The sequence below is a fragment of the Pithys albifrons genome, chromosome 1 (genome assembly GCF_047495875.1).
Source record: "Pithys albifrons albifrons isolate INPA30051 chromosome 1, PitAlb_v1, whole genome shotgun sequence".
Classification (NCBI taxonomy): Eukaryota; Metazoa; Chordata; class Aves; order Passeriformes; family Thamnophilidae; genus Pithys; species Pithys albifrons.
In genome coordinates this window covers 24,704,798-24,720,580 of record NC_092458.1, presented here as the reverse complement: position 1 = coordinate 24,720,580, position 15,783 = coordinate 24,704,798, and the positions used below count along the sequence as shown (strand labels likewise).

At 41.1% G+C, this 15,783-nt stretch overlaps 1 protein-coding gene across 3 annotated transcripts in view; it reads right to left on the bottom strand.

Annotated features, from left to right (window-relative positions):
* CNGA3 (cyclic nucleotide gated channel subunit alpha 3) overlaps positions 1-15,542 on the bottom strand; it is a 32,163-nt gene extending 16,621 nt beyond the window's left edge. For all 3 annotated transcript variants that reach the window (XM_071547624.1, XM_071547643.1, XM_071547634.1), the window contains exons 1-3: positions 14,833-15,542; positions 5,490-5,621; positions 1,698-1,814 (exon numbers count right to left, since the gene is read on the bottom strand). In XM_071547624.1, the coding sequence (XP_071403725.1) occupies positions 1,698-1,814; positions 5,490-5,590 (218 nt within the window). In that variant the 5' untranslated portion in view covers positions 5,591-5,621; positions 14,833-15,542. The remainder of the gene's footprint in view (positions 1-1,697; positions 1,815-5,489; positions 5,622-14,832) is intronic.
* Positions 15,543-15,783: the final 241 nt, after the last annotated feature.

Genomic DNA, 15,783 nt, shown 5'->3' with positions numbered 1-15,783 from the left:
TGTGTGAACCCAGTCACTCCACACACACTGGCAGATCACCTTTCGCAGTGGATCAGGAAAATATCTCACACATTAGTTCCTAGTCCACTACAACAGCACTGCAGGAGCAACAGAATATCTTTGTCAAGTGGAGGCCTTTGCATCTTAAAGCGAGATACTCAGAGAAGACTGTCAGATGCAGTCATTTTGTATGGCCAGACTTCACGAACGAAGATTTGGGAAGGGCTCTCCCCATGTGGGTGTGCCCTTCCAGTCTGCACAGTGGATTTTTTAGGTGAGGCACAGTGTGCGCAGAACTGGCCCCACTGTGTAAGTCCTGAGGTCCATCTGCCACGGCCGAGCGAGCTTGGACAGTGACAGTGAAGTCCTCGGGACTGTCACAGCACCCGGTACTAACCGGGGCTGACCCTGCTGAGCATCCGAGATGTGATGGGATGGGATGGCAGGGAGGCATTGAACTGCCAGGGGACAGTCCCCACTGAGACTGGAACTCAGGACCTTGGGATTCAGAGTCCAGGGTACTCTCCTTTACACAACCTGCAGTTGTTTTAGGTACCTGAGAATTTGCATTCAGGAATCATGTTATGCTACCATAATATTTAAATTCCTAAGAACTTCTGTTTTCATCAGAAGCTTCTTTGTATATTCAGAGTACACAACTGCAGCTAGACATGCATATAATTCAAACTATTCTGAAAAAGTGTGAAGAACAATATAAAGATTTAAAAGGTTAAGTTCTCAGTATGAGTTTATATATTTCTGTGCTTTAAGTTTACACAAAACCCACATCTTATAAACATTTTTTCACTAAACTCAGCTTTGTGCAGACTTTGTAATCTACATATGGTGGTGTCACTGTCTGACAGCCGAACAGGGACATATTTTATTTTATAATAAAATATTTTATAATTTATAATTTTTTGTTTATTTTCCACAATCCAAAGGCTTTAGTGTAAAAAACACTCTTTAAATGACCCTAGTTTTATAACAGTTTTTTAATTTGCTCTTTGAAATACGCTATGCTTAAACCGAGTATGGTCTGTACTGTGTGTAATCATGGTGCCCAAAGGCAGTCTCAGATAGAAATATTTAAAGCAGACACAGTAAGTTTTTGAAACTCCACTTCAGGCTTATGTTTAAGTCCTGGTAATATAAACAACATAAGCCAATGTTGACTTAATTCTGCTGACTAAGGTTACAAATCCATTATAAACATAACTGAATTCTAAAAAAAACAGAGATAAACTCTTATACTCACAACACCTTCCTAGCCAGAGCCATCCACCAAAGGAGAACAATAATTATGTTTTTTTTGATAGGAAAGTAACATTGCATCAGCTATCAACCAGAATCAAACACTTACCCATTTCCTTTACATTTTGGCCTCACTTCATGCATTTTCCTCATATTCAATATATTTTCAGATCAAATTATGTAAAAATATTTTTTTTATATTCAATAAATTTGTGTGGGCTCATTCAGCATCTCTCAGATTCTGAGATTTTTATTAACAATAAGTAAGTGATGAGTTCAGAAACACGGACAAATGCAACCTCTGTTATGTTTTACAGACTTTTTTCCACTGGACTCCATCCAGTTTCTTTGGAAAGTGATGCCTCTTCCTTCTTTGCCTACAAATTGTGAGCAGTCTCTTTCAAGAAATGAAATACTGGAAGTTCTATTAATTAGCATGTTACCTTGCCATTGCTCCCCTGCCTGTGAATGAGCTTGTTTGGAATTCAGGCACGTGTCTTCCCTCCACAGAAATGACTCCCTGCAGTTCTGAAGACACATCCTCACACAGCGAATGGGTTCTGCAAAAGCAATTTTAGTTTTTCAGAATTCCATACAGCCTTCAGCAGACTTCCCCCTATCTAGTTCTTGCCACCACTTCATCATGAAACACGGAAGCAAACTGTCCTCCTTCTAGTAACGTAGCAAATGTTTGATAACCATAGAGCTAAGCCTATGCTCCCACTTTTCTGGAGCCATCCAATGTGAATTAAAGTCAGCTCTGCCATACATCCCAGCAAGCTCAGAAGATAAAGACTATTTATTAGCACTTAAAACATTAGCATTTGAGAAGAATAGATAAATATTAAGCCTCATCTATCAGTAATGAAGTTTTAAAATACTTCACTGGAACCTGGACTTTATGAGGGTTAACTCTGATTTTTTTTAATAGTACTCCTAGGGTTTTCTCTGTGTTTTTCAGACTTTAGTATTCACTTTTACAAGACTTTGTCACATCCATTAAGGACCACTTTTTTCCCCCCTTTGTAATGCAAACAAGAACTATCACATATGTCTGTTAATCTGTATTGCCAGAAAAACCCTGACCATAATGACACTTGCAGTATCTTAGTAAGAACTGGCAACAGCATTTGCAATGCCCCAAAAGGATGATTCACAGTTCAGTTTTGTGGGGTGCACTCACAGCTGGGAAACTGGCAAACACAGAATTAAAACCTTATTATTTCTACACAAAGAACAATGCTAAAATAGATCCTGAAAGTCCCAGGATTCTCAACTTGTTAACCATTTTCTACTTCTCTTTTAATTACAAAGCACCAGTAGACACTGCTTAATGCAGAAAAATTTTTACAACCTAGTTTATGTTGTCTGTGCTGAGAATATTGTGGGTATCAAAGATAACATGGTTTCTAGGGGACAGTGAATGAACCCATGGAACAGAAATACCAGATACACAGAGCCTGCATTCATCTCAAGAAGTCTCCTGAGCTGCATGCTGGGAGAGCAGCAGTTCACCCACCTTTTTTACTATTTCCTAGAGCACCTGCCTACAGATGTGCTGGAGAAAGGATACTGGACTAGTCAGTCTTTTAGATTGCAGTACTATGGCTGTTTTTAAGCATTTTCATTCCTGTTTACAGGAATATACATTTTGTGTGATCTTGGCAATAAATTCTAATATTGCTGCTGGGCAGTACCTACTATGTATCTAAGTTCCTATGACAGTCTATGGCCATATAAGGGCTTGATTCAGCTGTGTCAATATAGGAATCTAGTACTATTTGGAATACCTCAAAATACTTATCAGACCTCTCCAGAGCACACAAGTCACTTCGTACATCCACCAGCACCAGCTAAATGCTTCAAATACTCTGTGGTATCTCAAATAGCATTAGATGCCTATTTTAGGTAACTGAATTCCTCTCTCATAATCAATAGAGCCAAATGAGCCTGAAGAGTTATTCAGCTTCAGGGAAAGCTGAGCAGTTCCCCAGGTGCTGCTGACTATGAGCACTGACTACACTCATGACAGCAGGAATGTAGAGACCTACTCACACAGAGACACCGAAATCCACGTGTCTACAGGGTGTAGCCGGATCCTACTTCCAACTTTTGGATAGGCAGCTGTGCCTATAAGATAATGTGCTGCCTCTCCTATTTGAGCTGTTTCTCTACAGAGGCTGGATTTTTAAAAAGGAAGATTCATTTGTTATTTTTTGTTCTAACAAAATGAACCAACTTCATAACACACTACAGAGTAGGAATACAGGCAGATGAATCACTTACTTCAGCATAAATAAGAACAATGGCTTAAAGATCAGTAGCAGCTTTCTGTTAACTGTTGCAGTGAATGCTTTCTCTTGATAATACCTCATTTCACAGCAGAAAAACACTTAAGCACGTCCTCAGCATTAAGAATAAATTTAACACCCACTGAATTTAATGAGACCTAAGTAATGTGTTTAATTGCTTTATTGAACTATAGACAGCAGGAGCTGGAGGAAGAAAAGGCAAAGAAGAAATGCTGCTACTCCACAAAACCTGTTGTTTTCTTCCCAATGTCAGCAGTTGTATATTTTGTTACAAAATAGAGAAAGGCTACAATTCTAGATGGGACCCATCTTTTGGTACAGACATATTCTAAAGGAAAACTGAACTTAAAAACTGTGTCTCAGGATTCTTTGAGTGGTATTACAAAGGTATGGTATATACTTACTAGCAACCACTTTAACAATCCAAACCCCCTAAATATGAGATCTCTTTTAAAGAATAATATTGTACCATTTATCACTTCTTTTTATCTTCTTGTATTTTATTTATTTTTTTTATCTTTTTATATCATTTTTATCTTTTAAAAATCTTTTTACCTTTGATCATATATGAACTTCTGTAATTAATGCTGATAGCAGCAAATTTAAATAAATGCTTCTTCAAGACCATCATGATGATACAAGTGTGGTTCATATTTCAGCCCCTCTATCTTTCAAAAGCAAGACATTGCCTCTGAAATTGCAGATGACCAAAGAGAAAAGAGATCTAATTCTACGCTTAAACCTTTATAACCCCACTCTCACATCCCCTGCAGTAATTCCATTCTGTGAACTGCCAGTCACTGATAACCTTCAGCAAATAGGATATTTCAAAAAAAGAAAGGAAGAAGCTAATTTCGATCTGTGTTTTTCCTGCTTTCTGAGATACCACTGTAACTGGAGACAAGGGACACGGCTCTTCCAAATCTCCCTAAGGAGACCATGGGGCAGTATAACTAAGTCAAGCAAGCCATACTGTGCAGAATAGAAGCAGCTCCATTTTCACTAGGGTAGGTACACCTACGTGACAGAAGATACCACGTAAGCAAAGCAGAAAGGAAAAAAGGAGCAATTCAAACAGGGCAGGAATCACATCCATAGTCGACACTAGGGGCATGCAATTCAGGCAGTCCTATCAGCCTAGCAGGAGTCTGAGTGTTCTAGTCTGGGTACACATTTGAACAGCAAAACAGTCTGACAAGGTCCACACAGAGGAGGTGGTTGACAACAAGCCAAAAGCAGAACATTCTTTCCAGCCTGTACAGATGCTGTGAATCATCAGACATCTTCCTGCAGGCACAGCAGGGTTTGCCCAGTCTAGAGAAATGACTGGTACTGTGCAAAATGTAAGTGCAAGCTCACTAGCACATTTTAAACCGCCACTTTAAAACTATTGAAAGAGAGAAAGGCAAATGTAAAGAAAGTATTCTATTTCCTCTGTACAGTGAGGGACTCTGAAAATCCAGGACAAAAATGTTGATATTCTTTATACACTGCAAGTGTTCCCTAAAACTAGGTAATTTACAGAGGCTACCTCTGAAAAAAACTTCCCAAGACTTTTCACTGGTATCTTTTTTCCCACCAAATGTCGCATAATCTGTTGGAAGCACAGACTCTGCTATCTGTGTGATGACTTGAGAAAGAGGTTTCTCCTTAAAGAGTTAGTGCAATTCCCACTGATGTGAAAATGGGCTTTATTCCAGAGGTAGTACAGCTTCTGGTTCCAATACTGCAAGCCACAACAACCTCCCTGTGTCTGTCTCTTCCATACTTTGGATATCCATTGTGAAGTCAGTTAAGTGCACTGGGTCAACAGTATCATGACACAACATTCCCGTAACTCCAGCTCCTATTCCTGGTGCTGCAGGAGTTCTACATATTACACCACAATCTGTTCTCTTGACTCTGATGACAGGAACACATTACCTGACATAGCCATTTTCGAGCCTTTCAATATCTTCATCAGTAGTTCTGACAGACAGTCTGTGCGTGCCAGGGTAGGAGTGCTGGGTGTTGATTTTGGCCATTTTGCTTTACATATCAACATCTAAATGACAGCTGAAACGGGAAAAAAAATCTGAAGACTGGAAAAGAAATGTGCTCAGTACTCAAAAAGAGAGCTTCATTAAAACAGTGGAACAACAAAAAGCAATTTCAACCATTTGAATAATAGCCAGGGCTATTTGCACACACATGACATGTTTCTGGATTTATTTGCACTAGACAGAAAAGAAAGTGATAGCAAAAGTATAACAAAGAAGATTCATCATGACCAAAAATAAGAGTTATATGACACCACACTCTTTTTAGTCTCTGAGTTTTATGGATACCTGCACTGTCATACCTATTATCCATAGTAAAATTGCATATAAAATCTCATTTAAAAAAAGTTACAGTTAGAAAGTCAACCAAAAATCACTAGGTAATACATGTGCTAGGACAACCCATTCCACTTTACCTTAATTCCCTTGTGCTAATTTTATCTATTTTATGATTAAAATACATATTAACCAAGCAGATTATTAATGAAATTTATCCCTCAGCTTAATATATGCCATGGAATAATTCTATATTATTAAAACTCTGCACTAAACACCTATCCATGTTTTTTATTATACTGATTCAAGACAATCTCTGTTAAAATATTTAGCAACTCATCTCATACAAGTGTTAAATTGATCTGTATTCCTTTCCAGATTTGACCTTCAATGCCCTTCCAAATTCATATCACATCTATCTGTTGCAGCCCGATTCAGGTGGGTCTGGAGTGACCACCTTACAAGTTTCGTTTTCCCCTTAAAAGAACATGTTTCCAGCCTCAACCAATTGGAGTCAGACCACCGCACCTGGGGCGGGGTCACTTGAGGTCATATAAACCTGTGTTTTTGAATAAACTTGGGATTTGCTTTACATCACATTGGTGTGTGCAGTCCTCTCTAGAGCAGGCTGCAACATCTATCACTTGCTAAACAAGTTTTAAGACTCAAGACAAGTGTGTTACAAATGAGGGAGTAAAGCACTTTCTGTGAAGCCTTGAATTTTAAAAAAAGAAAAATTTAAGTTTTGAAACTCCCTGCAGGAGCTCTTTTTGTTTGAGATATGACTCGAATGAGATCCTCTCGGGGATCAATTAACTCCCGCAGACCACCTATTGTCCCTTTTATACCTGTAATCCTCTGTCTCACTGACTACACAACATTCACCTTTAAGAACAAATGAAACACAGATCTTTCAGAAACTTTCTGTCCTGAATTATTCAAGAAGCAAAGCTCACAATCCATGATTAGAACTATGTTATGTATCCACTTTCTTAAAAACCAGATATCCAACTTACACTCCACTCAACTCTTACACAACTAAAGGAAATCGCATACAACTTTGATTCATATTATTTAATATAACTTATATAAATATAAATTAAAATATAAAATAGGTGGGGTTTTTTCATCCAGAAATAATAAAACTAGTCTAGAAACAGCCCTTGGGCATCATTTAACACCTGAAATTTTGGTGTTAATAATTTCCCATTACTAATGTTGCCTCAGTGTAAGTCAATTAATGTCTAACTGTGGTTCACGTTAAACTGAGCCCTGTTCATGCTGGTTAACTGAAGTTTTACTGGGGGAAAATGAGCATTTTTATTACACACTGATATAAAAAATTTGAGTTCTTTCAACCCACTCTCAGACTGGAATATTCACTCAGAAGAATTAATTTCTAAAGTGCAGATGATTCATGCTAAAAACATAACTCAAGGTTTTAAAAGCTTGATAGTGGGAAAAGAAGAATGATTTGTAAGACAAGTAACAAAGCATTAACCTTTTTTATAAAGATGTATTTTCAGCACAAAGTTAGTACTGAATTAAGCTCTTGACTAGTTCTTCCACCTAACACAGCAGTAACACTCATCAGTTCTAGTGATTCATAATCAGATCAATGTTCCAGCAGTTCTTAAACAAGAGTCACCTGGTTAATAATATCCAACAAAATAAATAACTGTGAAAACAATAAAACTGTTGAAACAATAAAAGCATAAACTAATAAAACACTTGAAGTCTTGGATGATACAGATAATTTGCTACTAATAACATGCATTCTCTCACTGAGGAGACATGTTGCTTCTGATTCTGGAGATTAGTGAACAATGCCTTTCCACATGTCAGGTGCTGGAGGTATGACATATAGATTTCCAAACCTGGAATTTGTGCATCAGCTCCTGAAAGTTTGGTTAAAAAACATTAAGTATATTTCTTTAAACTTAAAACTGAAATGGTTTCTCTAGATGTTACTAATCTCCTGAAATTAGATGCTACTAGTCTGGAATTAAACACTAGTAATAGATACTGGAATTAGATATTCCAAATCTCATTGAAAGACTTGAATATGCCAATGGAGCGCTGAATACAGGAAACAGCTGCATACCTCATTTAGACTTCCAAAACCTGTGCCACTAAAGAAACAGAGTAAGCCACAGTTTATGAAGCCAAACACTTTTCTGAATTAAGAATGAGAAGACAGAAAGAAATAACAAGATTAAACCGTCACCTTCACTACTGTAGAAGTTTAAGAATGGTACTTCTTGGGGCTCCAAGGGAAACCTGTCATTAATGATCCTGAGGAAAAGGAGTGGTAATACAAGATCTCGGGATGGCAAAAAACAACTACTATAATCAGGAGAAACAAAAGGAGTGCAAGGAGCTTCAGGGTGACCCACATCAACTACATCCATTTCTCAAATTGATGACCAGTGATACGCCCCGCAGGCAAATGGAAAACAATGAATACAGACAAAAAGCATGTAAACTATCGCCTTACATGCTTCCAAATGAGCCACATGCTCTCAGAAAGGGAACCTGAGAGAGTAGATTTAGACTAAATATTACAAAGAAATTTTTCACTATGATGGTGGTGAAACACTGGGACAGGTTGCCCAGAACAGCCATGGGGACCACATCCCTGGAAGTGCTCAAGGCCAGGTTGGATGGGCCTTGAAGCAACCTGGTGTAGTGAAAGGTGTCCCTGCCCATGGCAGCAGAGCTGGAACTACATGGTCCTTAAGGTGCCTTCCACCCCAAAACAGCCCATGAACTTAAGATAAAAGTAAAGCTCAGTGACACCTTATTCACTGCAGGGCGGGCTTCCTGACACAGTAACTGGCAATATATACATGAAAAGTGCTAATGACACAAAGAACATTAAAACTGTTCCACAAAACAACAGCGCATACTTATCTGAAACACTATTAGTCCTTCTCTTAAACAGAAAGAAAAAGCAGAATAAAAGCATGGCAAGAATGATTAAGGACATAGAGAAGGGAGAGAAAGAAAAATGGTATTGCTCACCTTAGAAAGATGAAGAAAAAAATAAAAAATGTAGGTAAAATCGGAGCTCATTTCAGATCCATTACAATAATTTCAGCTGTAAAATTGTAGTCTGAACTCTTATTCTCCACTATACTGGAGGAAAGGAGGGGGGAAACATTTCACAGAAATACAACCTCACCATTCAGCAATAAAAGAGATTAATGCATTTTTGGAAGGAGGTAGGGACAGTGGATGAAGGTTATGTGTGCCCAACTGTAGTAGAGACAGACTGAACACAGGACTGATAGAAATAAATAAGGCAGTAATTTGGATACGGTGCAGGTGGTGAGACCTCCTGAAGCAACAGTTTGGCACTGCATAAAGCCCATAAAATGCTGACAGATTACTGTCTGTCTGATAAGGAGAAATATTTATTCCTTCTAGGCCTCCAAGGCTTGTAATGATAAATATGTTCAATGGTCTAGGGAGGAGACCAGCATTTCAACCTTGGATCCAAAATCGAGCAAGCAACTTAGTAGGGAGCAGCTTAGCATGAGCTGTCAGGAGGAACCAATGGGAAAGTCCTGAAGAGCCTGAGGCTCCGCAAACACCTTTTGCAGAGACACAGCTCCAGCTGTCTGGGGTCTGCCATCTCAAAACTGCCACTAAACACTGCTTCTTACAAGGCAGTTTTAAGAAGTGAGTAGAGTTCAGCTTTGTATTTAAAAAGAGTTGTTACGGTAGCGTGGTGGGGGTTGGGCTGGACTGGCTGCCAGACACCCACCCAGCTGCTCTCTCACTCCCCCTCCTCAACAGTGAAGTAGGAGAAAGATAAGAAAGCTCATGGATCAAGAAAAAGGACATGATGATCACTTATCAGTTATCATCACAGGCAAAACAGGCTCAAATTGGGGAAATTCAATTAATTCATTGAAAATTAAAATAGAGTTGGATAGTGAGAAAGAAAAACATCTCCAGCCCTCATTTTTATCCCAGATTCAACTTCACTCTGACATTCCCAACTCCTCCACCTCCTCCACCCTACCCAGCAGCACACTGGGTGGAGAATGGGGGGTTGCAGTCAGTACATAATGCTTCCTCACTGCTGCTCCTTCCTCCTCACACCACCCCTGCTCTAGCATGGGTCCTTCCCAAACTGCTCTGGTGTGGGTCTACTCCACGAGCTGCAGTCCTGCAGGTTAAACCTGCTGCAGTGTGGGTCCTCCATGGGCCACAGTTCCTGGCAGGAGAACCTGTTCGCTCATGGGCTCCTCTTCACTGGCTGCAGTTTCCTTCAGGAAACAGCTACTGGCCTTACCATAGGGTTATCCACAGTGGATGTCTGCTCCGGCGTGGGCTGCAGGGTAATCTCTGCTCCCATGCCTAGAACACCCCTGCTCCTTCTTCTCTCACCTTGGTGTCTGCAGAGCTGGTTTTCACTCTTTTTTTCCCCCAACTCATTCCCCACACACTGCTTTTGTGGCGTTATACTCGTTCTTAAGTGTTTTCCCCAAAGTGCCACCAGGCAGCCATGGCTGCTTCTCTCAAAGGAATCCACAGCCCCCTGCCAGCCCCTGGGGCCTGCACCCACCACACATTGCTATCTGCTTTTGATAAAATCTCTGTTTTCTGGGAATTAGACCCTCTACTCTGAATATTTGAAGGTAGCAATTACACTGAGAGTAAGACTTGATTACCTAAAGGCTGACAAGTCTGATAAATTCACATTGGGCACTTAAAACAAGTATAATAGTTCTCTGAACCTCAATCTAGTCACCCAGCAAAATAAAACTTACCTGAAACCTTCCGAGCTCTTGAAAGAATGACATCTTTACCAATCCTTAAGCAGAATTTTAACTTGCTTTCTCACTTAGTCTTTCCTTCCTTGCTACCAATTGTAGTAACTTGAAAGAGATAAATCATAATTCCACACTCAAGAACACTGCTTTTCAGTGCATAAATCACCAGGACTGAAACTACAGCCAAATGATAAAAGTGTACTATCCTAATCAAAAATATAACAAATCATACATTAATAATAGCACTGACTACTCCAAATGCAAATAGTTCATGTACTCTTTTATCCTCTTCATTTCGGATTCAATAGCAACTGATGTTTTGTGTCGAGTTATTTTATATGCACTGCCCTGGTATAAAAGACTTGTTTTATCAGACAGAGAGCTGTTTGACAACAAATATGAGTTCAAGTAACATATGAAAACTTCAGATTCACATATGCATTTACTAATTTTGAAAATCAGGTTTTACTTACCTCTTTAGAACAATGTCTTTAAAGATTTAGAACTAGAAGTACAAAGGCTGCACTATCTAAATTTTAGGAGCTGTGCCATCCAATGGATTTCCTAAAGCAAGTATATAGAAATTCAGGTACCCAGCAATAAGGCACTACGATGAGAGCTACATATTCCAGTCAATAAGAAAAGACTGAAGCTAAAATGGGAGACTGAAAACAACTGGGCATCTGCCTCTAGGCCAAAGAGAGGCAGCACCTCATCGGCAGAAGTAACTCCCCTCTTTCTCAGGTCTATTCTATTTATCCTTGGGCATCAAATTGCATAGGGCTGAGCAGCTGCACCTCAAAAGCTTTTCAAGTCTGCTTCAAATTGATCAAGCCAAAACCAGTTTTACTCCTTTCTCCAGAGCCTTCTACCAACAGATTAAGTGATACACTCACACATAACTTTCTCATGGGTTTTCAGTGCTCTGAGAATATATACTGGAGCAGCAGCAGGAATGTCTGTTTTCAGCACCCATTGCTATCTGGATACAGTCAAAGCCTCTGAGAAGCGTTTTGGTGTTAGTTTCAGCCAATGTTGCACATATTCAGTAGGATGAAAACCCAGGCACACACTTTAATATTATAAATTATATAAAGTTTAGGAAGTTGATGGCCATCAGCTAAGCTACCAAAATGAGCTGTGCAGCTTGTCAAACATCTGTGAAAGAATTTTGAATTACTACACCCTCCTTGTCAAGAACATTCAGAGTTTATCTGTGGGATATTCTAGCACTTCCTCTTTGGGGCAGAATATATTAACACATCCTGACTTAATTCAAAATCGTTAACCAACCAAGAATTAATACATCCAATGCAAAGTAAATATAGTTGTTTATCAAGCAATAATGGCAGATTAAGCTATTTCTACCACCATTTAATATTCTTAAAGCTTCTTAGAGTAAAAGGACTTCAGAGGGAAAATATGGCAGAATTCAAAAAACAGCTTTTCAAGGTGAAATACATATCAACAGCACAAAGTAAAAGATGGCTTTACATACAATTTTATAAAGGATTGTGTTTGTGTAGTTGGTAAAATAATGTTGTTCTTGAGGCTTTCAACATTTCACTTTTTGCTATGGAAGCTGCATAGGATCACTTACATCATTTTAGTTAAGACACATTCTAAATCCTCACACAGCCTCTCAGGTTCAACCCTGCTAAGACTCAGATTTATTTTGGGATTTGACCTCCACCTACATGATCCTGGTTATATCACTTGGTAATAGTTGTAGCTCAGCAGTACATTGTGTACCTTGTGTGTGTTACGTGTGACATCCTGCAGCTACAATGATTTGGCCAATACAAGAAACAAATGGACACCAAAGACTGGACACTGGATCCTGAAGCCCAGTGTTTTTCTTCAATGTTTTGGAGGTTTGCAAATTAACCTGCAGACTGGATTCTGGCATATTCTCATGGAAACCAACTTTGTATAAAGAGCTATTAGATGAAGCCCCAGGGGTTAGAAAAATAACCAGCAACCTGTACCATCCTATCTTCATGAATCATATGCACAACAGTTTGAATCAACAATTCTTAAATTCTAGGACCTCTTTTAAAAAAACACTTTTCAAATTTTATTGCTGTCTGCTACATCATATTGCATTTTCCACAGTCTGGAGGCACTGACATCTCCTGAAAATGAACACAATTTATATGCATAGCCTAGTAGCCTCAGGACCAAAGATCTATCAAGCACCTTTCATAGGTACTCTAGCATGTGCAACCCTGCATATGCTTGCATGTATAATTTATAGTTTTAGAATGAAATGCACATGATTACCCTTGATTCCTTGATGACTCAGTTCCTGGCACTCTGTAGTACCAAAATAACCTTTTAAATAAATGGAATTATTTGGACTGAGTTTCTCTTCTTTATCTATGAACTATTAATAATAAAGTTCAATTTCCTAAGATTTGCCAAACTTGTTTTGCAGACCATTTTCTATGAATATATTATTTTTATACTGCAATATAATATAAACCATTTAGGAAAAACTAGCCATGAATATTGAACATAATGTTGTACATTGAAACACAATAAATTACAAATCACAGCTGATGGGACAACCAAGTTACACCGTGTTGTTTCTGTTGCTGGTATGGGCTACCATGATGCAGGTATTTGGTGTCCATGTCTTTGTACGGTAAATAAGCTCTGTGCAAGGCTTCTGCAGCCAGTCTGAAATTCACCAGTTCAACCAGCCACTGTCTGAAATTCACCAGTTCAACCAGCATCTCTGTCAGTGCATTCATTTACCAAGATAATTCTTAAAAGTGAATGTAACAGGTGCATGAATACAACTAAAACACAGTAGGTTTACACTTCTGAATGTGTCTGTAAAATACATACATGTACATGGGCATACATATGAATGTTACCCATTCAAATTCACTCCCTGCCCAGGTTATGTAAACTACCTGAGTTATCTCACTCAGCTAGGGAAGGAAAGCATGAGAGGTAAATTGTGTCACGTTTCACAAGCAGTAAGAAGACGTTCGACAGAAGAGGATTTAAGAGATGCTAATGAAAAGAGATGGCAACATTGGAGAAGCCTGCAGGACAACGTGTTGAACCAAAATGACTGAGCTTGGATGACAAAGGCTGGGGATACACAGAGGGCAAAGCTTAGAGGTGCTGATATGGAAGGATGATGTATAATTTTTTAAAGCTGATGTGCTCTTTCCTGAAGTTGTTCACCACATGTTTACCCTCACTGATTACACATCCTGACAGTCCCAGTATCACCTACAGCAAGCATTTGCCTGATCAGATGGTTTTAGCATGCATACTCAAAGAAAACGACCAGAAAAATACCAGAGGGAAAAAGCCAACAAACCCTGTGCTGACTGAAGGCAAAGTTAATGCTATTTCAAAACTTGTAACATCCAAAACTACACTTTACTCAGTTGTAACAATGAAAATTGCAGATTTTAAATACAACATGTCTGTAACTACTTGCTTGGAATGCAACAACTATGAATCTGGAAAACAAAATATAGTTCAACAGGTACCAACATTTACATTTAACATCATGTCTTCAGAAATCTAAAGTAACATTCAGGTCATTTTTCCTTGTCTTCTTTTTCCTCTCAGCAAGTGAGTGGACCTTGCATTAGAGAAAGACACAGATTATAGTTGTTATTGTATCTTGCACCTTCTTAGGCACACTATGGCCTTGATTACATTACAGGAGTTTTGCCAAGTATTATTAGAACCAAGGTCAATTTATTTGGAGTACCAGGAATCACTGGAAAATAATTCCCTTTCACTGCTTGCAGTACTTGTTAGCATGTACTTTATATAGGGTTTGACAAGGTCATGCTTATACCACAGACATCAGACAGCAGAGAAGTTATGAGACATATGAATCAGACTGGCAAATTTAAGCATCAGTCAACAGGAGCGGGGAAAGTCCCCCTCGGCCTCACTTCTGTACGGATTTGTGTCCTGAATACAGTTTGATTTGGAGTATGCAGATCTCTGTGTCAATTAACTGAAATAACAATTTTCTTTAATAGTAAATAAATAAATAAAGATTGTAAGTTACCCTTCCATCTCAAGCTTCTGAGTTAAGGTTTGGAATTGCAGTCCGATGCAGGACATGATCCCACACTCACGGGCATTACAGAAGGGGAGCCTTCCTCCCTCCTTTTTCAGACTCACCTGCCCACGCTTTCCTTCGCAGCATCCGAACTCTGGAGCTCCGTCCGACCGACTGTCCGCCTGCCTGCTGGACGCGGGCGCAGCGGGACCGTGATGCTCAAGCGAGGCCGGCGGTCAGCGCTGCCCTTCCCAGTGCGGTCCCGCTCCAGCCGCAGTGCCGGGCAGCTCCGGTAGCCCCCGTAGCCCCAGCAGCCCCTGCAGCTCCGGCAGCCTCCGGAGACCTCGCAGCCCCGGCAGTCCCCGCAGCTCCGGCAGCTCTGGCAGCCCCGGCAGCTCCGGTAGCTCCAGCAGTCCCCGCAGCCCAGGCAGCTCCAGTAGCCCCGGCAGTCCCCGCAGCCCAGGCAGCGCAGCCCGGCGGGCCCGGCGGGGGCGGCGGGGCAGGGCAGGGCCCGCCACGGCCGCCCCTCGGCGCGGCGCGGGCGGATTACGGCCGGAGCCCGAGTGCCTAAGCCCGGCTCACCGGGAAAAGCCGCTCGAAGGGCTTTGCGATCCTGTTAAGTTCTCGGAGAGGATCAAGACGTCAAAGCGGCTCTGCGGCGCTCCGGCACATTTCGTGCCACGCCGAGGAAAGTTGGGACCCGGCGCGGGTAGAGCAGGGCAGGGCAGGGCAGGGCCGGCCCGGGGCCGCTGGCGGACCAAGGACCGGCAGCCCCGGGCGGCGACACGAGAAGGAACGGGACCGCGCGGAGCGGTAGCGGCACACGCTCCGGTACCCGCGGCACTCGCTCCCGGCAGGGCGGAGCCGCGCCCGGGCGGGCGCTCATCCCGCCCCGCAGAGGTGGGGGCTGGAGCATCCGTGCCGCGGACCAGGCAGGGTCCCGCCGCCGCCTCCATCCGCCGGTGCATCAGCCACCGCCCCGCTGGCCGTGGCGCAGGGAGAGCCCGGGCGGAGCGGGGATGCTCGGCGGCGTGCCCAGAGGGGCCGGCTGCGTTCGGGAGCTGATCTGAGGG